The 26,537-nt window shown below is 41.0% G+C and overlaps 1 protein-coding gene across 1 annotated transcript; it reads left to right on the forward strand.

Moving 5' to 3' along the window:
* The first annotated feature begins 490 nt into the window (after positions 1 to 490).
* On the forward strand, positions 491 to 26,537 carry ALDH7A1 (aldehyde dehydrogenase 7 family member A1). The gene is made up of 18 exons (XM_067568550.1): positions 491 to 876; positions 1,524 to 1,577; positions 3,151 to 3,216; positions 4,664 to 4,744; positions 9,723 to 9,846; positions 12,084 to 12,216; positions 12,880 to 12,924; positions 13,967 to 14,044; positions 14,950 to 15,047; positions 16,002 to 16,043; positions 16,880 to 16,974; positions 19,176 to 19,260; positions 19,525 to 19,631; positions 20,848 to 20,964; positions 21,494 to 21,591; positions 21,772 to 21,845; positions 24,522 to 24,597; positions 26,012 to 26,537. The coding sequence occupies exons 1-18, from the start codon at positions 682 to 684 to the stop codon at positions 26,064 to 26,066; spliced, it is 1,623 nt and encodes a 540-aa protein (XP_067424651.1). The 5' UTR covers positions 491 to 681; the 3' UTR covers positions 26,067 to 26,537.

A 26,537-nucleotide genomic window follows, 5' to 3' on the forward strand; every position in this document is an offset into this window, starting at 1 on the left:
GTGGCTGTTGTTACAGCTATCATATCTTTGTGGCTGCCCTGTTCTTTCCTACCCTGGCATCTTTTACTTGTGAAATATTCTGGAGTTGATCTTGATTTGCAGCTTCTGTACTGAGGGATTATAGTACTTTATCTCCTTTGAGTTGCAGAATGTAGTTCAACTCCAGAAGTGAGGCTATGGAGGGTTTTTTGTCTGAGTTCTCAAATGCCTTCGTTTAAAATCTCTGCATGAATTATGACAAAGCTATTTGTTTGCCTCACTCTGACGCAAAAAAAAAAAAAGCTACATAGTTTAAAATTGCCTACTGCAAAATTGAAACTATATTTCATTGCACAGTGAAGCAAAGACCGCTTGAACAGAAGGGGTTACTAATTCCCCAGCATTGATTTCTTCATACGCTAGATGGCAGTAACTAATTCATTCGCTCCCTCTTTCACTAGCCGGTCTATGAAAAGGATACGTTGTGTTCTGCGAGAATAAACTCCTCTCATTTATCGATGGTTGGAGGAGCCGCTTGTCTGACGATCACTGCAGAATAACCTGCCCAGAAGCCCAGGAACGTGGGCAGATCGCTGCATTCACCAATCACGTCTCCCAAAGTTTGGGGCGGGTCAGCTCTACGTTTTGCTGCCTCTCCGTCCAGTGGGGCTTTGACTGCTTGCGGTACAGTTCGTATTCGCTATGCTGCTGCAGCTAAGCTTTGCTCTCTCCAGACACGTTTTACTGAGGAGGAGAATTTTAACCTCTTGTCAGAGGCCTGCTGCTTTCATGTCTACTTTGCTGATCAATCAGCCCCGATATGCGTGGCTGAAAGACCTGGGACTGAAAGAAGAAAATGAAGGCGTGTATAATGGGAGCTGGGGTGGAAGAGGAGAGGTAGGTTTGGAGCTCGGGGAGGGACCCTGAATGAGTGGCGCTGATCAAGTGTGGCTGGCTTTCTAGTTTCGGAAAAGCAAGCTGTTGCCAAAATCCGGGGCCGCCTGAAATCCATGTACTGCTGGAAAAAAGAAAAAACTTGTTCACTATGTTGCAATCGGACATCTTCAAAACCCTATTAAGCTATTGTTTCTATGCAAAATTAAACTTTTTTTTTCTCAATGGGAGAGCAAAGTAGCAACCTTTATCTGCTCCATTCCCTGCGTTAGGCCTTCTGAAATTAATAGTCACTCGACTAGGATTGAATAACCTCAAGTTTGTATGTGTCATTCTCTTTTTAGGATCCAGCTTTTGGTATGTATTATTTGGCTGTCTTTCTCTGTAGGTGATGTTATCTTGTTGGATCTAGTCTGTCTTTTTGAAGGTCTTTTTCTCCCACCTGGAATATCTCATTGATTGGTGTATATATTTTTTTTCCTGATACACTTTGCTTAGTATGTTTTTGTATGTGTTTGCATTATTTTTAAATTCCTTTTTGCATTTAAAAGAAAAAGTCATTGCGTCTCTGTACCCCCTCCATCCAGCACACACACACATTTTCTGCTGGTCATGCATATTCCTAACGTGACTAAAAATTCTCCTTTTAGATTGTGACAACATATTGCCCAGCTAATAATGAGCCAGTAGCAAGAATCCGACAGGTAAGCTTGTGTTATCTCCTTCTGGTGCCTTAGAGAAAAGGCTCAAAAATATACCAGGCACATGGTAGCCAAAGGCTAATTTGGAAAATAAAGTCCAACACCCCTGGTGAGAAGGCCAGTCCTGCCCAGCTGGCGGGAAGGAGAGAGAGATGGAATTCTGATCAAGTTGCTGTCCCTGGGTCCTCAATCCTTATTAGTCTCTGGCAATCAGGCTGGTATATGTGAAGCTCTCGGGCAGCCGCTGGAAACTGTCTTTTGGAGGGAGGGGGACACTTTTGCTATTCAGTCTCTCCCTATACTTGGGGGTGCTGCAAAGAAGGGGGAGATTTTGCTGATTTCCATCCCCTAAATGTTTTTAGGGATTTGAGGGATGCAAGGGAAGCTACTATTTTGTGACTAGCTCTAGTGCCTGTTGCTTCTGTTCATAACTTTCTCTCCCAACTACATGAAACTGGAATGTTTCTTCATGGTTTCACTGTGTAGCAGCAATGACATGGAACAAGAGTCTTCACAATTTCACTTGTCAGCCTGTGCATGGTATAGTTTGGGCCACTTCAGTGTTGGGGTGCTTGCCCTAAATTTCTATCCCCTTTATTACAAAAACAATGTTAGAAAAGATATGTCTTTAGATATGGAGGGAGGGGGAAGAAAAGGGGGGGAAAAGGTGTATTCTAGCGCTGGTCAAAATATCAGTGAAGACACAGCAGCTCAGATAACTCAGGTTCACAGCTCAAGTTCAATCCCAAGCTCCCCTAGACTTTAACTCGAGCTGTTAACCCCAGTTAAAAAGCAGAGTTGCTTTGTCTTCACTATTGTTTTAACGTGAATTAGCTAACACAGGTTACTTAACTCTAGTTATGAGCCAGCCCCCCCCCCCCTTATTGTAGACATACCGTTAGGCCCAAATGCTGCCCCTCTGGTCCCATAAGTGAGGTGAGCACAAACCAGTAGATCCAGATGTGGGAGAAACAGCCTGGAGGAGAGAGGGCTTGTTAGTCTATTCTCTGTTCCCCTACCCTCCAAGGGTTTCAGGTTTCATAGATTCAGTGAAGATGGGTTGAGTGCAGAGGAGTGAAGCTGGGAGGGTAGATACTCTGCAGTACTTGTTGGGGTGTGGGTTGTTTTAATTTTATTATACTAATAGTGGGATTTAAGATGATAAAGCAAAATGTCACTAAATGGGCTGTGTTCCTGGTTTTTTTTGCTTTTGTTTTTTTTTCTCATGGGGAATACAGCTGAAGGAAACTTGGCTTAAACTGTAAAGTTTGGCTAGGATCGTAGATATGTTCCCCAGACATCTGTTTATAATAACAATTAAATTGGAAAATTAATATTTCTAGCAACTGTCCTGTTAGCACAGCTAGAAACGAGCATGTCACACTTTGAACATAGTAGCTTAGAATACAACTTTCCTAAAGAATGGTGCTTCCCACTTCAGCACCATCCACAGAAAATCCATTCTTCTTGAGTCATGCTCACTGCCTCGTCTGTATTTGGGCTTCAAGCAACCAATAGCAAAGTGACTTCTGTGTTTTGTTTCCCCTCTCACTCCTTTAAATCCTTGTTCATTTAGGCCAGCTTGGAGGACTATGAAGAAACAATAAAGAAAGCCAAAGAAGCATGGAAAGTATGGGCAGGTGTAAGTTGACAAATGATTATTTGTATTTTTGAAAGTATCTAGAGCCATTAAATTATCCTTTTCTGTTAGAGACTTAATCAAGGCCCCAGGTCCTATACCACATCTTAAACCTAAATTCTGCAGCAAGACCACATAATTACACAGCACCTATTTCCAAGCCCTCACTGTCCTCCAGGTCCAATGTGTTAATTTGATATAAATACAAAGCATTTAAATCTGACTCCAAACTTTCAATGTGCCACAGACATTTGTACTGTAATGTGTATTTGTAGTAGAGAGTGGAAGGAAGCTAAAAGTCTTTTAAAGCTAATTAGGAAAAAGGTTGGGGTGTGAGATGTTTCTTGTTTGATTAGTTTGTCCTCTCCTGCCACCCAGAAGCTGCCCATGGAGGAGGTTTTAGTGACTAGGAGTGCAGTTGATTATTGTGGTGATGGGGATGGCAATAGTCTCCTTTCCCCTTGCATAACTTTTTAATTTTGGGAAAGATGGATATTGTAATTCATTATTTTTCTGATCCCAGAAACCATTTAGTGAAAATAGCTGCCCTTAACCCAATAATACATCCAACAATAATGGATAAATACATCAGGCCAAATTCTTGGCTAATGTAAATCAGCATATTTATGCCAGTTGAGAATCTGGCTCGTCCACTTTCTTTCTGCTGAAATGATCAGCAGTGAAAGAGGTAACAAGGTTAATATTTGAAATATTTTTAGTAGGCTTCAGAATCAATACACAACCGAAAGTATGAATTGGTCCCATTAATAATGACAGCACTATAGTTTCAGACAGCCTGCAGACTCTGGTAGCTCACATCTTGAAGGTTATGTTTGCAACCAAAAGGATTAGATGGTGCAATTTTTTTGGGGACAGTTTTGCTTCTGGAGCACAGCTATGCAAGACATCTCTTAAATTGGGGAATTGTGTTGCCAACTGCTCTGCCATGTAAGTACATTATACACGGGGTTGTAGACCTCATGTTAGGAAGATAATCACAGTTTACTATGTGAAATCAGGGCTGGCTGGACTACAAAAGAGGACAGTAAAAATGTGTAGTGAGCATAGTATGTGATGAATTTACTTTCTGATAGGTCCTTAAAGTTCATACCTGTTTGAAAATGGTCCACATGTATGCTGGAATAGGGTAAGGAGAACAGTAATTTGAAGTTTGCATTCAGCTAATAATGATGTCTTAACGTCAAGTGTTTGCAGAAATGGGCATCTCAGATGGGGATCTCTTTGGGACAGGAACATCTCCATGTTTTCTGTAAAGCATCTTGCACACCTGGTTGGTAATGCAAATAACTGTGTTTAGTGGGAGGAAAGAGTACAAAGGTACAGCAATTGTCTGGTCTTCTCTTGCAGTAAATGGTGGCCTGGCTGCAAGTGTCTGTAGCAGAAAGTGCAGTTTAGTCTCTGAATCAGTTTCTTTCTCCTTTTTGTCTAGGTTCCTGCACCTAAACGTGGAGAAATAGTGAGACAGATTGGTGATGCCTTGAGACAGAAAATCAAAGTTCTGGGAAGCTTGGTAAGGTGTCCTGAGAAACACCTACACATCTGAAAAAGTAAAAATTATGTTCAACTCTGGTTTTAATGTACCTCTGTGTGATTAAGTGAGAAATTGTTAGACTTCATAACTTCTAAATTCTTGGTTGGCTTCCACTACTAATCTGTGTAACAAATAAGAACTTTATTTTTAAAGGAAAGTAAATGTAAGCCTTTTTAAAAATAATGCCACTTCACTTTAGAGTTTTGAAAGCGATGCCATCACAATTCCCAGGCTCAGAATCTGAGCAGTGTTTCTTTTTTCATTCATTGCCCCTTCTCCCTTACTCCTTGTACCAGTTTACAAATCTGTATTTATTGTAACTTTGTGTCTAAGCGGGGGGAGCACAGCTTCAGTTTTTTAAAAGACAGTTTTGTTTATAGGGAGTGAGCCACAAATATTTTTGAATTAATAAACCTAGGATGGGATTTTCAAAAGTGTTCAGAATTAGTCTAACTCAGCTGGCTTCCACTAGGCCCGTCATCAAATTCTCAGTGACTTGAAGTCGAAAGTTAGCACTTTGGAAAAATCACACACCTAGTGCACAAACCGTCGTAAAACCACAGTAGGCTCATGGTTATGCTGTCATCTCCAATTTCTTCCCTTCCCCTAAGAGCATTGTTCTCAAAACACCTGTCAAAACAGAAAAAATTGTAAGTGATTCTGAAACTCTGTGTTCTTTCCAAACAAAGAGACATTTACAATTCTCAACTGTCTCCGTGCTGCTTTCCCACCTTTCTGTGAGACAGGGCACTGATTGTAAAACTGTCCTGAAAGAAGACTTCCTCTAATACAGAGCTTTTCAACCTGAGTTCTTTCTAGTGATCTAAAAATTGTGAGAACTAAGATGTGGAGAACTAGGGATTTAGAAAATGAGATGGTCTGTGAGAGGATCTCATTAAGTGCTGTGCAAAATATAAAGATGGGAGGATTGCTGCTTAACAAACTTGTTAGTGGATAAGAAGGAAATGTGGAACTTCTCATTCATATATACTTAATAAAAACGAGCAAAGTTTTCTTTGATGTTGGACCATTAGGCAGTTTCCATGATGGAATTAGGGTGCTAGGTACATCTGTGTTTAAGCAGAGTAAAGTTTCTCTGACTAGTATGGACAGACAGACAGGTCTGAAAAATGTGCTACAGACGGCATGTGCCGCAGCTCCAAGTTGCTAAAGCGTGAAGTTATTACATGGTTCTCAGCCTGTTTAAGGGAAAAAATGCTAGAACGCTGGGTGAAATGTGTGTTTTCTGTTATGCAGGAGACTATTATACTGGTATCTTTTTGGGTCTTGGAATCTGTGATTCCTTCTAATGTGGTGGGGACTCCCCTCTCTAGTAGTTTCAAACTCCCACTCCTTGTGTTGGATGAACCTTTCAGCCTTTTGGGAGGCAGAAATTCACCCAGAAATCACTCCAGTACCTAGTACTTTTACCGATAAAGACAAAAAACAACAACAACAAAAAAACAAAAAAACGATTTAAGTGCCCCTCCAACATCCATCCCTTAGTCACAGATGAGGGCATCTCTTTCCTCTTGTGTGGCTGATCTTGAGTGCAGTGTCGTACAAGCTCATAATGGTCATACAGATAAGGTGCCCCTTGAGCTCAGACTCCTAACCTGTTGTTGTCCCTGGAGCAGTAGCAGGTGCCCTGTTCTGCAGCCTGCCCAGTCCCTTCATGAATGGTATCCTCATCCTCTAGTGGGAGAACAGCTGGCAACAAGAAGTAGGGGTGGAAATTCCTACGAGCTCCTAAGCCAACCAGGACTCTGAGGACAGAGGCCTGGCCCTTCAGCACTGTTATGTGGAGTGGGGGCTCCACGTAAGTAACTCTGTTTTAAACATGCAGTAGTTGTACTGTAGTTAGCACAGTTCTGATCACTGGGTTTCCTTCCTCTGTATTCCTAGGCATCTGGATGGGAAAAATCTCTTCTGAAGACAACTAAACTTGGCTGTTCACTTATATGTCCCCCAAACTATATGACCCTTAACCTACAATGGCAAGTGGCTCTTGTGTGATGCAAAAGATGCTAACATTGCTCCTGCGCAACCACTAATGTCTAACATTAAGTGGGTGGTAAAATGGTGAATTATATCGAAGAATTACTGCATAATTCTATTAATTGATATCTTCATTTCTGGGATGTGTCATTTTCAAGTACTTGGTTCTTCCTACTGCCAGTCCTTGTTTTGCTATGTGGGTCTTCAGTCATCTTGAACTAAAGATTTAGTAGTAGTAGATCTGGCCTCTGCCAACGTTCAAGAAAAAATTTTCATAAATGACTAGTAATTTTCAGTGTCCTAGTTGAGACAGTGAAGACTTTCAGAGAATAAGCTCAGCACTCTGAAAATTGGATTGCTTTGGTTGTTCACCTTGGGGCACCATAAAATCACTAGTCACTTTTGGAAATTTTAGGCCTAGATCTGTGAATCTTGTTTAAAAGGAGGAAAAAATGGTGTATTTCTTTCTCCATATATTCCATGCCTGTATGTAACCTGTGTGAAAATGTTCTTGGATCCATACCTATGTATCTCATGATTGGTTTCTCCTGTCATAGAGGCCATGTTCAGCCTGCCATTGAATAGGAAAACTCAGTTAATTAGCGTGGGTGAATATCCTGGATTGTATGGGGAAAGTGACTTCTGACCTGATATACTTTTAAAGTTGTCTGAGTAACTGAGGAGTGAATCAAGATTTGTGAACAATCTTGACTGGTGTTCATGTGTGTCTGACCTACTGGGGACCAGACACCTTGAAAGTATTATTTTTTTTACTTGGAAAGTAACTGGACAGATTTTTTTAAAAGTCATTTAAGTGGAGTTCCTCAAAGTGTAGGGATAAAGTGAGAACTGCCAAAAGCCAAGCAGAATTGGACCTTGCAAAGGGAATTAAAACCAGTAGTAAAAGGTTCTATAGCCATCTAAATAAAAAAGAAAACAAGGAAAGACTAAGTGGGACCGCTAAGCACTGAGGGATGGGGTGGAGTTTAAAGATAATCTAGACATGGATCAACACCTAAACAAATACTTTGCCTCAGTTTTTAGTAATAATTAAGAGCTTGGGGTAGTGGAAGGGTGGCTAATGGGAATGAGGATATGGAGGGAGAAATTACCACATATGGTGGAAGTAAAAAACAACCTAATGGGACTAAATCTCCATCCAAGAATATTAAAGGAACTGGTACATGAAATTGCTAGTGATCCGGGAAATGACAGGCCTGTTAGTTTGACCTCAGTTGTATGCAAGGTCTTGGAACAAATTTTGAAAGAGAAAGTAAAGGACATAGAGGTTAACATAATTGGGATAAAATACAACATGGTTTTACAAGAGGTAGATTGTGCCAGACCAATCTGATCGTCTTCTTTGAGAAGATAACTGATTTTTTTACACAAAGGAAATGCAGTGGATCTAATCTACCTGGATTTTTAGTAAGACATCTGATATGGTTCCACATGGGAAATTATTAGTTAAATTGGAGACGATGGGGATTAATATGAGAATTGAAAGGTGAATAAGGAACTGGTTAAAGAGGAGACTACAGTGAGTCATATTGAAAGGTGAACTGTGAGGCTGAAGGAAAGTCACTAGTGGAGTTCCTCAGGGATCAGTCTTGGGACCAATCTTATTTAACATTTTTATTACTTTATTATTGACCTTGGTAAAAAAAAGTGGAAGTGTTCTAATAAAATTTGCAGATGACACAAAGTTGGGAGGTATTGCCAATACGGAGGTGGACCGGAATATCATACAAGGTGATCTTGATGACCTTGTAAACTGGAGTAATAGAAATGGGCTGAAATTTAATAGTGCAAAGTCATGCACTTAGGGACTAACAATAAGAATTTTTTTGTTATAAGGAGGGGACGTATCAGTTGGAAATGACAAAAGGGGAAAAAGACCTGAGTGTATTGGTTGATTTCAGGATATGAGCCACCAATGTGATGTGGCTGAGAAAAAGGCTGATGCTGTTCTAGGATGCATCAGGTGAGGTATTTCCAGTGGAGATAGGGAAGTGTTAGTACTATTATGCAAGACACTGATGAGACCTCATGTGGCATACCGTGTGCAGTTCTGGTCTCCCATGTTTAAGAAAGATGGATTCAAACTGGAACGGGTGCAGAGAAAGGTGACTAGGATGATCCGAAGAATTAAAACCTACCTTGTGAGAGGAGACAAAGAGCGTGGCTTGTTTAGCCTAGCCAAAAGAAGGCAGAGGAGAGAGATGATTGCTCTGTATAAAGACATCAGAGGGATAAATACCAGTGAGGGAGAGGAGTTATTTAAGTTAAGCGCCAATGTGGATACAAGAATACATGGATATAAACTGGCCAACAATAAGTTTGGGCTTGAAATTACACAAAAGTTTCTGTTCATCACAGGAGTGAACTTCTGGGGGGAGCAGTGGGGCAAAAAACCTAACTGGTTTCAAGACTGAGCTTGATAAGTTTTTATGGAAGGGATGGTATGATGAGACTGCCTACGATGGCATGAAGCTGATCTGCAACTGCTAGCAGCAAATATTTCCAATGGCCAGTGATGGGACACTACATGGGGAGGGCTCTGAGTTATTACACAGAATTCTTTCCCAGGTGTCTGGCTGGAGGGTCTTACCCACATATTCAGAGTCTAACTGATCGCCATACATGGGGTCAGGAAGGAATTTTTCCCCTTTGACAGAGACCCTGGGGCTTTTTCACCTTCCTCTGCAGCATGGGGCATAGGTCACTTGCAGGTTTAAACCTGCGTAAATGGTGGATTCTCTGTAACTTGAAGTCTTTAAATCCTGTTTTGAGGACTTCAGTAAATCAGCCAAAGGTTAGGGCTCCATTACAGGAGTGTGTGGGTGAGGTTCTGTGGCCTGCAATGTGCAGGAAGTCAGACTAGATGATCATGATGGTTCCTTCTGACCTTAGTCTATGATCTAAATAATTCTGCCCTATGTGTTCTTAATGTTGTCAGGTCTCATTAGAGATGGGAAAGATTTTTGTCGAGGGTGTTGGTGAAGTTCAGGAATATGTTGATGTCTGTGACTATGCTGTTGGTTTGTCACGAATGATTGGTGGACCTGTCTTGCCTTCAGAAAGTAAGTACACGAATTAAAATTTGTACTAATAAAGTGCTGGATGTTACAGAGATCTTTCTACAATACATCACTGCACTGTGGATTATATTGATGCAAGTTACCAGTTTACTGTATCTGCTTTTGTGACTTGTCTGCTCTATGTGATGATCTGTTCCGATACTATAAATGCATCCATTCTTGCCTTCATTAGAAACTACATACAGACAGTAACAGAGAACTGAGTTCCGCTCCACTAACAATCACTAAATCAAAGTACAGAATAAGTACAGCAAAACCTAGCTAGTTTGCACTGTTGTCAATTAAACTTTGCAGATGGATGAGTCAGCAACAAACATGGTTCTACTTTTGTTTCCCTCACTATTCAACTAACCTGATTACACCTTACAATTAGTTTACTAGCATGCTGTAGAGTATAACTGTAGCATAGCATATATGTATAAGTAATTAATTCCTACCAAATAGACTTCACTAAAGCTATTACAGTTCTGTTGAAAAGTGAGATGATGCTATGTGATGGAAATATCTGGTTTGTGGATTATTATTGAAATAAGTTTCATTGTATTTTTCCAGTAGCTCATCTAGCTCTGTGTTTCTCAACCTTTTAAGTAGCAAGTCCCTCCTGACTTCTGAAAATTTTAATAAATACCCCAACACTCAATTTTCCACTCTGAGAAATACAGTCTTTTCCCCCTTTACCACTGGATGACTGTATTTCTCATAAAGCAGGAGAGTTCTGAGTTGTGCAGTGCTGTGTGGCTGTGGCAGATCACAAAACCCCCTGCTGTTTCTCCTCCCCTTCCTTCATATAGGAACAAAGGTCAATGCCAGCTAGTCACTATGGCCTGTTGGTGGGGGTCACGTGCTGTTCTCCTCACACAGGCAGGAACTTGTGAGGTATGAGCAGGCACTAGCGGCCCACCAGAGTGAATAACAATGCTCCCCATGGCCGTCCCTAGGGGGTTGCAGGCCTGGGGCAAATCACACTGTGTGGGCCCCTCTTAAGATTTGTATACTGGTAAAATCTGGGGCTGTCATAGTTGTCAATTTCACTGCTTAGCTAGAGCTGTGAAATTGACAAGTAAGCCTGCAGGTAGAGCCAGGCTCCAGGACTGGGCAAGCTGCTGGGCTCTCCACCTGGCTTTCTGGGCACTGGGCTTTGAGCTGGGGAGGGGAGCTGCCACCTGGGCAAATTGCAGGTGGCTTCCTCCTGGCTGCCAGCCTGAGAGGTGGGTGACTGCCACCTGCTCCGAGCTGGGGCGGAGGAGGCTTCCACGCAGGCTGGGACACAGGGATGTGAGCAGGCGGCAGGCAGCTGCTCCCCGTTTTCAAGCCAGGATGGGGAAGGCTGTCTCTCCGCTCAGAGTCGGGGGACGGGTGGCAGCCACCCAGCTGTGAGCCGGGCTGCTGCCGGGCTCCCACCTGGGAGCTAGGACTGGGCGGCACACGGGCAGCTGCCATCCGGCTTCCCTGGTTGGGATGATATAGCTGAAAGCTGCTTTGAGCAGCTGCTGCCCTGAGGTATCCCAATACTGGAGTGGCTGCCATCTACCTCCAAGCTAGGAGGTGAGACCAGGTGGGAAGCCGGCAACACCCGCCCTCCTCCTCCAGAAGTCGGCAGCTGCTGCCTGCCTCCCTTCACTGGATTTTTTTGCTGCGTACCCCCTGCCTGTGTCTCGTGTACCTCCAGGGGTACACGTACTATAGGTTGAGAAACTATGATCTATCTAGAATATACACAGCTTTTCTGTGAACTAAGATAATACAATTTTGCTGAAGCTGATCTCTCTCCTCTTGTTCTCTAGCAGGCTATCTGCATTGACTTTTTTGTGGCTGTCCTAACGATTATTAGAAAAATACACTTTGTTACGCAGCAGAGCTTATGCTATGTTTTTGTTCTGATAAATATGCAATTATTGAATGAATTCTGATGCATTCACCAAGTAACTTATATTGTTATAAAAGAGAAATGTCCTACACTTGCCAATACAAAGGTAATAAATTGAGTGCTGCCCACATCAATGCAAAGAAGATAAGATAAACTGTCTACCTTCTTCAGGTAAACAGACACTTGGATAAATAGATGGGTCCCAAAAGTCAACAAACTTTGGCTCTATCTCAAATCTTGAAGATCTGTTGCAGTCTGGGCCCTTTTTTTTTTTTTCATTTATTGAGCAAAACAGGCATGCATACACACAGACACACAATTGAATTGCTCTAATTTATGTCTTTGTTTTCAGGACCTGGCCATGCCCTTATAGAACAGTGGAATCCTGTGGGATTGGTAGGAATCATCACTGCATTTAACTTCCCTGTAGCTGTGTATGGTTGGAACAATGCAATTGCAATGATCTGTGGGAATGCTTGTGTCTGGTAAGATGCTCAAATTCTTTGCAACAAATACTTTAAATTAAAATGCTGCTAGTGGTGGTCTTTGCTCATCACAGCGGAGCTATGTTTGTAAGGGTTCTCTCAAGCATGTAAGGAGTGTTGTATTTGTGAAATGTCAGCTATCTGCTGTTCATCCCACATTTACAAACTCTTCACTTCTGATCTTTTTAGGTTGATTTCAAGTCCTGCTTAAAAGTTCTATTGTACTCTGTACTACCACAAGCTCTTTGAGGCAGGGGGTATCTTGGAATTCATGTCGATACTGCATCTAGCGCAAAGGCTATAACAGGTAGCCCAATAAGGGATTGAGCCCTCTAGACACTACGGTAATGCAAACAATAGAGAATACGGGTGACATTTTAAAAATTGGGTTCGTAAAGCTAGGCACCCAAATAAGTAGCTTGATTTTTTTTCAAAGATTCTGGGTACCCGTAGCTCGGCTTTAATTCACTAGAAGTTCTGGGTGCTCACCACCTCTAAATATTGAGCCACTTCCACTTAAGTATTTAGCATTACACTCAAATCTGAAAATGTCTGCCTAAGCTTACAGAGCCATACTTCTGACTCTGATTTCTTGTATATCACAAGAGTTGCATAAAATATTTTGTGTTCTTGGCAATTAAAGTGATTTTTTTTTCCTTGCAGGAAAGGTGCTCCTACAACATCGCTCATTAGCGTAGCTGTTACAAAGTAAGTTTTTGAATACCTATACATATAATTGCTTTTGCACTTTGTCTCTGAGCTCTTAAAGTTTGGTGATTGGGATGAGAGTGGATTTGTCTCCTTCCCTTGCTATACAGACAATAACAAAGTATACTGAATAAATTTGTTCCCTTCGTTGCCCCTTCTGACTCTTTTGTTGCTCCTCTGCTGATCAGTAGCAGAAGATGTCTGGAGTCTTGCAGGTCAGCTTCTCAGTGGAGGAGTGTGTAGTGCTCTCAGTGTAACGTGTTTTGTTTGTGCACATACCAGTTCTGAAGTGAGACTGTGAAACAACATGCTGCACACTGCATTTCAGCCCAACACCAATGCCTGGATTCCAGGAAGCAATTTCAGGCTCTGATTAGAGTCAATTCTTGAGGCAAACTCTTCTGCTGCTTGCACAGCTCTCTCTCTCTCTCTCTCCCTCCTGAAGTTGCCTCAAAAAGGAACCTGGCCTAACCCAAAACTAACAACACAGCATGTCTTCCCGAGAATCAAAACTTATTCACGTGCAAAGAAAAAACTTGAATAACTGTAACAGTGCCACATGTGATGGCACTATCAATACACAAAGAAGATGGTTTGCTATGCACTTAACCTGTTTTAAATAACTCAAGTAATACAATATTTATTATAATATTCATTCTTGAGAGTATGGCACCCCACCATTCCCAAAATGCTAGACACTATTTCTGAGAATAATTTCATGGAATTTTCAAAGGAAATATGAATTACACTATAGTTGAGATTTTGTATGGTTCTCTATCTTATCTCTGTGCCAATTACACCCTGGAAGATGCACCGTATTTTAGATATTTGGATTTTGTTGTGAGCCTTACTATTGCAAAGATCTGTTCAGAGAGAAGAATATATGTATATAGAAGTAGTGCATCTGATACAGATGATAGTCTTACTATTTTCACTTTAAAAAAAAAAAAACCCAATCATTTCAGCTGCTAACTTTTGTCACATGCATCTGACTGAGATCTCTCAAATTCCAGCCTCTCAAGAAATTTCTCTTTGTTTCTAGGATAGTAGCCAAAGTTTTGGAGGATAATAAAGTGCCTGCTGCAGTCTGCTCCTTGATATGTGGCGGAGCAGATATTGGGTAGGCAAAACTTCTTGCATTTTGTGGGGAAGGAAATGGAGGAAGGGTGGCTTATGGGGATAGCCTAGTTTGAAAATTGCTTTGCTCTCCATTGACCTTGACTTAAAAAAAACAATTGAATTGACCTTATTTTGTTTGCCCCTAACTTGGACTTGCCTGTCTATACAGAGATTCTGTAGTGCAGGAAACCTTCTTCCTTGAATGTCTGGAAAGTGTCTAGCACATTGCTGTCACTACTGTAAATATGTAACTAATAATTCCATGTTCCATTGCTGGAACAACCATGTTACTACAAACTTACTGTGAATCTAGCTTCCAGATTGGTGAGGATATTTGCCCCCATATTTAACTCTTATTCTCCCCCTCTTTCAATGTTTTTTAGCCACATCTAACAAACTCTCTGAACAGCCATAAAGAATACAGTCCCTGCTACACCCCCTTCCCCAACAACCTTCATGGGCATGCCAATGGGGGATGTTCACTCCCATGCAGGTGCATGTGGACGCACAAAGTGCCTACGCCCTTGCAAGCAATACAGCCCAAGTTATAGTTGATAGAATGGGTCTGAAGGAGGCATTAGGGCACTCGGCATGCCGTTGCTGCTTCTCTAGCACCAACCAAGTGCATAGACAGCCTTGTTCCTTTAGGCAGGGTTAGGCTTCAAAGTTAGTGCAGATGTTGAGGTACTAGAATCTGACATGGAAATACATTCTGGCACTTATGCTTCTGTGAGTTGCAGTCTAGTTAGGCACTGACTTGATTCTTTTAAATCTTTGTATTCCCAGCTTTCAAAGGTGTAAATGTAGCACTTTGTTATAATGAAGGAACAAATTTCTCATGTCAGTGTGAAATTCTCATTCTCATTGTTCATTCTTTTGAGAATAGTCATGTGTTCTGTTATGTAGCACAGCAATGGCAAGAGATGAGAGAGTGGACCTGCTGTCTTTCACTGGTAGCACTAAGGTGGGCAAGCAGGTAGCCCTTATGGTACAAGAGAGATTTGGTAAGTTTGTAAATCTTTTGCTTTTTTTCCCCTCTTAAGTGTTTTGTTTGTTTAGGAAGTGGGCCTAGGGGAACTCTGAAAAATAGAACTTGTCTTAATTGCCTATATTTTTTTAATTGTTGCAGTGCAGCTGTGAAGCTGCATTCCTGCTAATCCTATCTTAGTCCAGGACTTTTTTTAGTTTCCTGTAATCTGGACTCTACTGTTCTCGGTGGGCCTGCAAATTAGTTTTTGAGGGCCTTTTGGAATCTACCTGATTCTTGTCTAGTGTGTGATGATGCCACTATGGACAGCGCTGATTTCTGGGAAGGTCAATAAAATGCCTCTCCCCACCCAAGTGTAGTTGCCCCATCTTTTCCTGTTTTTAAAGAAAGGAAAGCGTGTGTTATCGTCAGGAAGTCGTGAACTGCCTTTGCTGCAAAAGTGTTGCTGAGTCTTGGATCCATGCCTGGTTGTCAACCTCTAGATATTTTTTCAGTGGACAAATCTCCATATAAGCCCTGGGCCACTCTCTCTCCATCCCCTTGAGGATTCTGGGTTGCATTTTGCACTCTCTTCAGTCTCTCCCTCATTTGAACCATGGAATTTAGAGCAACCTGCAATATTAAGGGCTCACCAGAGAATGGAAATCCATCCCTTCCCCTTCTCCCCCCGCCCCCCAAAACGTAGAGATTTAGGACACTTGCTAGGAAAATAAACACAAGTGCTAACTTTTCTTGCTGATCCGCTTTGATTTCATTAGCATCTCTCTCATTGTCCATGTTTTTCACACTCTGCGCTACTTTATTTTTTAAAGCAAAAGCTTCTCTCACTGTAGGCCAGACTGGGGATACCCTTATTCAATCATTTTAAAGCCATTGGTTTCAGTCGGAGCATTAATGGAGTAAGGTACTAGTCACTGTGCAGAGACAGACTATGATTGTTACTCACATTACTATTTACTTGTTTTAACAGGACGGAGTCTGCTGGAGCTTGGTGGAAACAATGCCATTGTTGGTAATATGCAATATAATAATCACTTCTCATATAAGTTACTCCTAATGTTAATATTATGTTCATAGTGCACTAAGCTTTTTATGTCAGGGATTGTCGTCTTCTGTGTATGGAAAGTGCCTAGTATACAGCGAGTGCTACCACAGCTGAAGGCCCAGATTTAATAAGTTCCTTAAGCAAGTGCCTGACTCTAAACACATGAAATACCCAGCTGAATCAGGCCTAAATAATACGTGAATAATGATCCGTCCCTCACCACACACACCTCCCTTCTCATGAGCAGTCCTCTACATCCCTGCTCTCAAGACTCTACATCCTAATCACCATCTTCCAGTCAAGGATTAAATGGAAAAATCCCTTTAATCTGTCAGACCCTCTCCTTAACTGGGCAGAGGGATCACTGTGGAACAAAACACCCTTTAAAAGCTGAACATGCAGCCTCTGATCTTGGCATTCAGGATGGGAACTATAAATTGCACCCGGGTGTATGACAGGATTGTGCTGAACATAAATACTCCATCATAAAACCCCTATTTTATAGGATTGCTCAAGCTAAAAATAGTAAAGTTTTACCCCAAAATCAAGCTGTGTTGCTTAGTGAACTTTGCAAGTGGCCTGGAGAACCAAATCCTTCTGCTTAATTCCAAATTCATAAAGGAAACTAGTTTTTTAAAGTCTCCTTAACCTACCTCAATATACTATGCATTCATCTCTTTCCTAGTGCTTTCTGAAGGGCCTAATAGAGTTTACTATACTGTGACTAATTTGTGTCCACTGAATTTAGAGGGCCTCGGAACCATAAGCCAATAACTTACACCTTGATGTTCAATTCGTCTCAGTGTTTGAAGATGCAGATCTTAACCTAGTCATCCCCTCTGCCCTATTTGCTGCTGTGGGGACAGCAGGCCAGAGATGCACAACTGCCAGGAGGCTGGTGAGTAAATATGTATTGTGTTCAATCATTCAGTATAGTGGAGAACAGGCAGTAGTATTCTTAAACCATACTTTGAAAGCATCTAAAGCCAGCATGACAGGAAATATGATTATTAATTTGCAGCTCATGATTTAAAATTCCAGAACTGTTTCCTTATGTGTGTGTTTAAAAATACCCAATGACACTAAAACTGAAAAACATAAAATCTAACCCATTTCTCATCCTTTATACTCCTTGAATTTCAATTTGCTTTCATTGCCAAGGCACTCATCTTCACTTATTTGAAATATGCTGCAGTTTCTAGTTCTCATATACTAGCATAGGGGTGTCAAACATCCGGCCCGTGGACTAGATATGGCCCGCCAGCCTTTTTGGGCTGGCCTCTGGCAGCAGCACGCACTGCCATGACATCTTATGGTGTTTTACTCTCTCTGGCGGCATCACGCGATGCCGCCAGAGAGTACAACGCCGCGAGATGCCGCGGCGTCGCACGCTACCACGAGATCTGTGTACTTTGGCGGCAGCACGTGGAGCGCTGTGTGCATGAGACACAGCGCTCCGAAAGGCGGGAGAGGGACAGTGTGGTCTTGGGGCATCGTGCAGTACTATAATTCTTAATCATGGATTGATCCTTTAAATCGTAAAATAGTAGTAGTTGTAGAAGTGAATTTACTGCCGTTCTTATATTGCTGATATCTAGCAAATAAAATAAAATATAATACTACATAAAAATGGCTGTGCTTAGTATTTCGATTTTTGGTATGTATGGCCCACTTGAAGGACATTTAATTCAAATCTGGCCCGCCATAGCAAATGAGTTTTGACACCCCTGTACTAGCAAGTAGTGCAATTTTTGGGTTATAGTACTGGAATTTTCTTGGGCTTTTAAACAAGTAATTTCCATCATATTTAAATTGTTTAGAATGTCTCTTGATATTATTTATTTATTTATTTATTTATTTTTTGTAGAAACTTATTTTAACAAAACCTAAATTTTGGAATCCTAGTTTAGTGTCCCTTTTTTAGATGAATAATTACTGAACAAAACAATAATTTGAGCAAGAAAACTTCAACTACTTTGCCCAGTCAAGGATTCTAAAATTGTTTTAGCTCTCAAATATTTTGTCTAATTACTACACTTTAGATTTCAAAACCAAATTAAAACCAAAAACCAGTCTGTCCTGCACCAGTATAACATCACTTTTATAGCCACCATAAAAAGTTCAAAAGAAATTTTGTTATGAAAAGCTTTTCTTCAAACACAGTAGGGTTTTGCTGATTTACAATGAATGAGGGAGATCTGGTGTAAATGAATGCTGCAAATTTAGCCATGAGCAAAGAGCAAGAATATATTAATGTGTTTTCACCATTTATTTTGACTTGTGTTTAGTCTTAAATTCATAGCTCATGTACTGGATTTTTGTGTACACCATTGAATCTTAGCACAAGACTTCACAACAACAACAACTTGATATCAAATTTCTCTTGAGATGGGGAGTAGCACTTTTTTTTCTTTTAAATTGACTGACTGAAGGATGAAGATTAACAAGGCTCTGTTGTAAATTTTCAGTATTTTTGGAGCACTGCTTGTCTTCAACTTTAAGTCCTGTGAGCTGGGGTAGGATGGGGTGAGAGGAAATATTTCAGAGTTGCTAAGTAGATTTTAAATCTGTTCATCTTCTCCTTGTATTACTGGGAATTGATTCCTCTTCAACAGGAGTTCTGTTGCTAACTCTCTCTCAATATTACCATGAGTCTTGTGATATTTGGAATGGTTTTTTTTTTTTTTTTCCCTTAAAATCCCCACCTTCTAGAGTCATAAGTTTGGTTTTTTTTTTTTTGTGGCGGGAGAATAATTTGGAAAAATGTTTTCTAGAACTCTGTAGAGAAAAGCTTTGAAAATGTGACATAGATGCCCCCTGAAAACTCAGACACCAGATGGCAAATAGGACCTCCCCACCCCTTTTTAATTTAAAAAAAAAAAAAAAAAGGGGGGGGGGGGCTTTTAAGCCAATCTTATGATTTTTTATTTAATTTATTTTTGAGGCCTTCTTTAGGCTTTGTTTGAATGCTTGAGATTGATTATATAGTTCCTATTCTGCAGCGACGCCCAAAGCTCAACACACAAAGTTCTGCAAATTTCAACAGCTGTGACATATTGCGAACCGTTTCATAAAACTCTTTTGTGACACTCTATTTAGTTCTTGCATGAAAGCATCCACGATGAGGTGGTGGAGAAGCTTGCTAAAGCGTACACACAGATTCGCATTGGTGACCCATGGGACTGTAAGTTGGTGTTTTGGTTTTTGTTTTTTGTTTTTTTTGGTTTCTACTGCATTACAAAATAATTGTTAGCTTTAGTTAGAATAGGACCTCTGAAATAGGAAGGAAAAATCTAATTAATCGTAATTGTTTTGTTCATCTTGGACATATTAAATGGCTATTTTGCCCAGCTACCATGGTGATAGGCATGTTAGAAATTTAGACAGTTGTCCTAAAATAATGTCTTTGAACTCCATTCCATATGTAATATATTCTTTTACTTTTCAGCCAACACTCTGTATGGGCCTCTCCACACTAAACAAGCAGTGACTATGTTCCTTGATGCAGTGGAACAAGCCAAACAGAAGGGTGGCTCTGTGGTCTATGGTGGGAAGGTGATTGTTTTTACTATGCATGCTGTTGGAATGGAGCACATGTAGTAGTTAGAAAAATGCCCACAGGTTGGTGGGTCAGAGAGAGCCCAGTCTGTATTCTGACCTGCTGTATCCAGTGCTGTCAGGACTTTCAGATGTGTAAGCCTATCAAGCTAGACACATGAAGGGTTGGGATGGCTCCACCTGACATCTGAGGCAACATATTCTAGAGAAATGAGGTGGGTCTGGGAAAATGAAATCCCTAAATTCAATATCAACTCTGCCACTAACTCAATGTCCGGGCCCTGGGGACGTCTCTTGCACTTTCCCCAATCTGTAGAAGGGAGTTATGACTTTCCTGTTTTGTGAAAATGTGAACTGCAATTAAATAGCAAAGAAAAGCAGCTGCCCTCTCTCCCAAACCCTGGGCTCCCATCCTCAAAGAAACACAGAAATTAGGGCTGTGAAGGACATCCTGAATCATGTAGGCACCCTCATAAGCTCTTGTCTAGGCCTTCCGTTTGGACTATTATAACCCCTTCCCTGATACCCCTATCTTTCCCAGGTGGCTGGGTCTTGCCCACGTGCTCAGGGTCTAACTGATCACTTGGGTTGGGAAGGGATTTTTCTTCAGGTCAGATTGGCAGAGACCCTGCGGGAAGGGGGGGATGTATCACCTTCCTCTGCAGTGTGGGGCACGGGTCACTTGCTGGTTTGAACAAGAGTAAATGGTGGATTCTTTGTAAGTTGATGTCTTTAAATCCTGCTTTGAGGACTCCAGTAACTCAACCAGAGGTTACAGGCCTATTACAGGTGGGGTTCTGTGGCCTGCAATGTGTAGGAGATAAGTGTAGATGATCATGATGGTTTCTTCTGACATTAAAGTCTGAGTGTATAGCTCTACCTTCAGTGCATTCCAAACATAACTTCAGTGGGTATCTTTCATGCTTGCCATTCACCTCCCCAAGGGGAAGGGGGAAGCTTAACTTGCCGTCTGTAAGGTCACTTTGCAATTTGATTTTGTGTGTATAATACTGTATGTTTTGCTCTTGTATTCTGGATGTGTAACCAAGAACTTAGTACGGTGTTTTCAGTGAGCGGTCTTCTGTTTCTGACTGCAAGATAAAGTTACTGCAACTAAATTACTGAATGGGATTCACTAATTGTGCCTAGTTCCCAAACCAAACACTGATTTGACTGAGGTAATAACTTGGCTATCACTTTTTGTGTTTTGAAGGTTCTAAATCGTCCTGGTAACTATGTTGAGCCAACAATTGTGACTGGCCTTCCCCATAATGCACCCATTGTGCACACTGAGACATTCGCTCCCATTCTTTATGTGCTGAAATTCAAGGTAAAAACAGGAGGAGGTGTTAAATGAACTTGGGCCCAGTGTTGTCTTAATAGTGCATATGCCTTGTTTGTTAAATTGAAAGCTTTAAGGGGGGAGAGGGAGAAAGAGAGAAATATTCTCAAGTGTGTCATGTTCATGAAATTGTCCTAATTGCTGTGTTGTTGGCCAGTGATTATGGTTCTCAACTGTAAGGGTATCCAGTGTACCTGAATGACTCGGGACTTGACTATGTTTATGTATCTCATTTAAAAAACACCCAGGCTTAAAGATGAGAGTCTATACAGGACTGTAGATGATTCTTGCATAAACTGGGGCCGGGGGAAAGCTCTTTGTCATTGCCTTTCTGTACAGCCAGTATGTGCAGGCATGCTAGTATATGACTAGGCATACAGCTGTTTGCTATGTGCTCAACATGTTGCAACATGGCTCTAGTTTAAGTTAGCTTTCTGTTTTTTCCTGGCACCTTTTTGTAGTGTTTACTGCTTGTCTTGAATAGTCCTGGCATAACTACTTATGTAATTACTTCTAGACAGAAGAAGAGGCCTTTGCTTGGAATAATGAAGTAAAACAAGGTCTCTCTAGCAGCATCTTCACCAAGGATTTGGGCAGGATTTTCCGCTGGCTTGGGTATAACTTTTATATTTTTTCTCTTTCTAAAAAACAGGCTTGTCTCATTTTTCTGTCATAAGTCTGCAAACAGTTTAATTAAACTAACTTTAAAGCCTCTTTTAGGGAAGACACCTGGCTCTTTTCCTTACCATGAAGGTGTAGAAGATCACATCCATTGTCTCTTATTTTTGCTTTTAGGCCTAACGGATCGGATTGTGGTGTTGTAAATGTCAATATTCCAACCAGTGGAGCTGAAATTGGAGGGGCTTTTGGTATGTTAATTACATTTCCTGCCTTGATGTTTTGGAACAAATTGATAAATTTAATGGAAGTCAGCAGGACCAGATGGTATTCACCCAAGGGTTCTGAAGCAATTCAAATATAAAATTGCAGAACTACTAACATAGTATGTAATGTATTGCTTAAATCAGACTCTGTACCAGATGACTGGAGGATAGCTAACGTAATGTCGATTTATTTTTTAAAAGGCTCCAGAGGCTATCCTGGCAATTACAGGCCAGTAAGCCTAACTTCAGTACCAGGCAAATTGGTTGAAACTATAGTAAAGAACAGAATTATCAGACACCTAGATGAGCATAATATTGACTCTTTCCCAACATATGGCTTTTGTAAAGGGAAATCATGCCTCACTAATCTATTACAATTTGTTGAGGGTGTCAACAAGCAACTGGTAATCCAATTAATATAGTGTACTTGGACTTTGAGAGAGCCTTTGACAGGGTTGCACACCAAAGGCTCTTAAGCAAAGTAAGCTCTCCTTGGATAAGAGGAATGGTCGTCTCATGGATCAGTAACTGGTTAAAAGACAGGAAACCAAGAGTAGGAATAAATTGTCAGTTTTCACACAGAAGAGAACTGAATAGGATCCCCCATGGATCTGTACTGAGACCACTGCTGTTCAACATATTTATAAATGATCTGAAAAAGGTGGTAAACCGTGAGGTGGCAATGTTTGCCGATGATACAGAATTACTCAAGATAGTAAAGTCCAATGCTGACTGCCAAGAGTTACAAAGGGATCTGTCCAAACTGGGTGACTGGGCAACAATATGACAGATGAAATTCAAAATTGATAAATGAAAAATAAAGCAAACTGGAAAACATAATCCCAACGATACATACAAAATGATGGGGTTTAAATTATCTGTTACCACACAAGGAAGATGTTGGAGTGATTGTGGTTACTTCTCTGAAAACATCCACTCAAGGTGCAGTAGCAGTCAAAAAGCTAACAATGTTAGGAACCATTAGGAGATGGATAGCTAATAAAACAGAAAATATCATCATGCCACTATATAAATCCATGGTAGGCCCAGACCTTGAATATGGTGTGCAGTTCTGGTCACCCTATCTGAAAAAAGATATTAGAATTGGAAGAAGTATAGTGAAGGACAACAAAATGATTCCAGGTAGGGAACAGTTTCCCTATGAGGAGCGATTTAAAAAGACTGGTACTGTTCTGCTTAAAAGAGAGAGGTGATAGAGGTCTATAAAATCATAAATGGCATGGACAAAGTGAATAAGAAAGTACTATTTACTCCTTCACATGACACAAGAACCAGGGATCACCCAATGAAGTTAATAGGCAGTGGGCTGAAAACAAACATAGGGAAGTACTTCTTCATACAACACATAGTCAACCTGTGGAGCTCATTGCCAGGGAATGTGGTGAAGGCCAAAAGTATAACTGGATTAAAAAAAAAAGTAGATAAGTTCATGGAGGCTAGTTTCATTGGTGGCTATTAGCCAAGATGGTCCTAGACACAACGCCATGCACTGCATATCACTTAAACTTCCAACTGCCAGAAGCTAGAACTGGATAATAGGCCATGGATCATTTGACAATTGTCCTGTTCTGTTCATTTCCTCTGAGGCATCTGGCACCGGCCACTGTCAGACAAGATGATGCTGGGCTAGATGGACCATTGTTCTGAAACAATATGGCCAGCCTTATGTTCTTATGACTCTTTAGGTGATCATATCCTACAGCAATGAGGCCTATGGTACAAACCTGGAGTTAAATTAAAAGAAATACAAGGGGTTTTTTTCTTATGAACCCTCTGTTTTCTTCTTGCATAGCTTCTGGTAGAATAAAAACTAGACCAAGCAATACCACTTTAAAGATAGCTTAATTCAGAGCTCCTGATTTCACTGGCTTTTAATACCAAAATCTGCCCAATTTTTTCACTGTAAATCTACTGAAATGAATGGTATTGCTCTGCATTTATGCTAGTGTAGCAGAGACTAGAATTTAGTCAGTGGCAAATTTTCTGTTCCATTTAAAAAAAAATCTTTATCTAATAAAAAGGATCGCATATGGAACATTTATTGCTATGAAGGAAAGATAACCCTAAGCTATGACATCTTTCAAACATATCAAGGTATTTTGGGTAACAGTCTCTCACTGGGCTGAAAGCAAAGTTATTAAAATCAAAATTCCAATTGCTGCATGCATAAGAAACTGTTTTTAAAGATCTGATGTGCATGTGTATATATCACGTCAAGTACTGCACTTCTTCTTAAGGGGATCTTTAAAACATTCACTGCTTGCCCTTCAATCTCCTAAACCTCCCCACCCTTGCAATAAAACAAAACAAAACAAAACTGCCATAGCGTTGCTCTCATATTACCTAGTTTTCTCCAGTTAAAACCAATGATTGGCATAATACAATTGTCAACAGAAAGGCAGAGACGCAAGTGGGTGAAGGCTGGCATTTTCAGCCTGAGTAAGTGCAGGTGGGTCACTGGTTTTCTGTTTTAAGTGGAGGAAGGAGAACAGCTTTCTTACTGCTGTGAGTTTTAACCAAACTCATAAACAAGACTCCCATCCTCCCCACAGTACAAATATAACTTTGGTTGAAGTATGGGAGCACAAAATAACCACAAAGAAGCTTCTACCCTTCACTCGTATAACTTTTTTTCTTAAGGTGGTGAAAAGCACACTGGTGGTGGAAGAGAATCTGGCAGTGATTCGTGGAAACTGTACATGAGAAGGTCCACTTGGTAAGAGCTAGGCTTAAATAATCTATATATAAATCAATGTAAAAATGTACAGGTGAACTTGCTAAAGTAGGTAGCTTGTAAATCTTGCAGGAGAACTTCCCACAGCAGCAGTAATGGTTTCTCAGTGGTAGTGTGGGCACTACTGGAACTGTCTAGCTCAGCGGTTCTCAACCGGTGGTACGCGTACCACTGGTGGTACTTACGAGAAGGCTGGGTGGTACGCCAGCCAAGTGTGCTGCGCCACCGGAAGTGCCCTCCCGCCTGCCCTTGGGAAACTTTGCCACCGAAAATGGGCAAACGGCGGAAGGGTTTCGGCGGCAGGTATTGTTTCCCCCGCGTAAGCCGCCGCAAGTCTCTCCCCGCCGCTGCGAAACCCTGCCGCAAATCCCTCCCGCCGCCGCCGCCGCAAAACCCCGCCGCCGCAAGTCCCCTCCCTTTTTTTCCCTGAGTGGTACTCGGGTCGGGTACAGTCAGGTCAAGTGGTACTTGACCTGACTGTACCTGGCCCGAGTGGTACTCGGGGGAAAAAAAGGTTGAGAACCGCTGGTCTAGCTAATAGCAATCTCAGAGATTGGTCAGTGTTCTGTTGGCTGGAATGCCCAAAGAGCTACAGAGACCAAAAGATTCTTGTTGTAACAAATAGTTCATTATTACAGAGCAGGAGGATAACCAATTACAAGTGTAATATTCCCTCTCTTTTAAGAACAAGAAGGATATATATTCTTCCATGAGGGGAGTATTAAAAGCATCTAATAAAAGGCCAAAAATAGATTCCCCTCATTTCCAAAAAGGATGAGTAAGTCCTGAAATCTATAGACGGAATTGTCTTTTTAAGTGTGTTCATTTCAATCTTCCTGAGCTTGAACTCGACTGACTAAAATAGAATTGCTGTGATTAGTAAGGAAATCTATGAGGTGGCATCTATAGAGAGTGAGACCACTATTGACATTGGCAAGTATTTAGATAAATACTTAATTCGTGAATCTCCATTTTACTGGGTGATTGACATAGTAGCAAACACATGTCCTGAACCATTTGTGTGCCAATAATTAACAGTCTTGTTTCTCTATGCAGCGGGCAACATAGTTTAGATTAGGAAGTAGAAGTTGCTTTTAGTAGTAGAAATGATTTGAAAGACATCGATCTGCCACATCCCTCTTGGTTGGAGACAAATGGAGGATTTTATCTTCTCTTCAATCTGTTAAGAGGAGGTAGTTAGGAAGGTGAATGCAGTCCTCCTCTGTTGCCCAACTTCTGCAGTACAGCGACTGGAGAAAAGTCATTTTTACCATACTTTTTAATTTTAAAATAAACTGGCAACTGCCTTAAGGAAGGCTTGTATACATGAAACAGTTCTTGTAATTGATTTCAATGATCACGTCTGTTTTCTAAATTCTTCTTGCTTCTCTTTCAGTACAATCAACTACAGCAAGGATTTGCCTTTGGCTCAAGGAATCAAGTTTCAATAACAATGTTGTGAAAGAGGGGTATCCTGAAAACTCCTGCTATTTCAGAGCCATGCACCTTAACCTGTATGATTTGAGACAATTATCTGAAACCATACTGCACCAAAATAATGCAGCAGCTACAGTACTTCTATGGCAGAAAGCCAGATTTTACATTTTGTATCGATTTCAATAATGTATCAAATTCTTATTTCAGTTCTCAAAAATGAAAAGTGAAGTACATGATCTTTGGGTGAGGGGTTTTGCATTGGATTACAGTGGCCTGCAGAATTTTAAGATGCTTTTCTGGTGTGCTGCAAAGTCAATTTCTGTGCTCTTGTCCAAACACTGATCTTGCTACATGTGTAGTTGGTAGAACCACACTTCAGAAATGCATGTTCAGTGTTCAACCAATATCTGGTCCCATATCAGGGACTATAGTATAGGGGCTGCTGAGTCCCTTTTAAATGCATAAATAAAAGCACATTTTGGAGA

This window comes from Emydura macquarii, unplaced genomic scaffold (assembly GCF_026122565.2).
Source record: "Emydura macquarii macquarii isolate MOO-44397 ecotype Brisbane River unplaced genomic scaffold, CSIRO-AGI_Emac_v2 contig_2897, whole genome shotgun sequence".
Taxonomy (NCBI): Eukaryota; Metazoa; Chordata; order Testudines; family Chelidae; genus Emydura; species Emydura macquarii.

Bases quoted from the DNA above. Each gene is read 5' to 3' on its own strand.
- ALDH7A1 (XM_067568550.1), top strand. From the start codon at position 682: ATGCTGCTGCAGCTAAGCTTTGCTCTCTCCAGACACGTTTTACTGAGG. The intron at 12,925-13,966 runs GTAAGTTTTTGA...CTTTGTTTCTAG, and splicing joins ATTAGCGTAGCTGTTACAAA to GATAGTAGCCAAAGTTTTGG. The intron at 14,045-14,949 runs GTAGGCAAAACT...TCTGTTATGTAG, and splicing joins TGTGGCGGAGCAGATATTGG to CACAGCAATGGCAAGAGATG.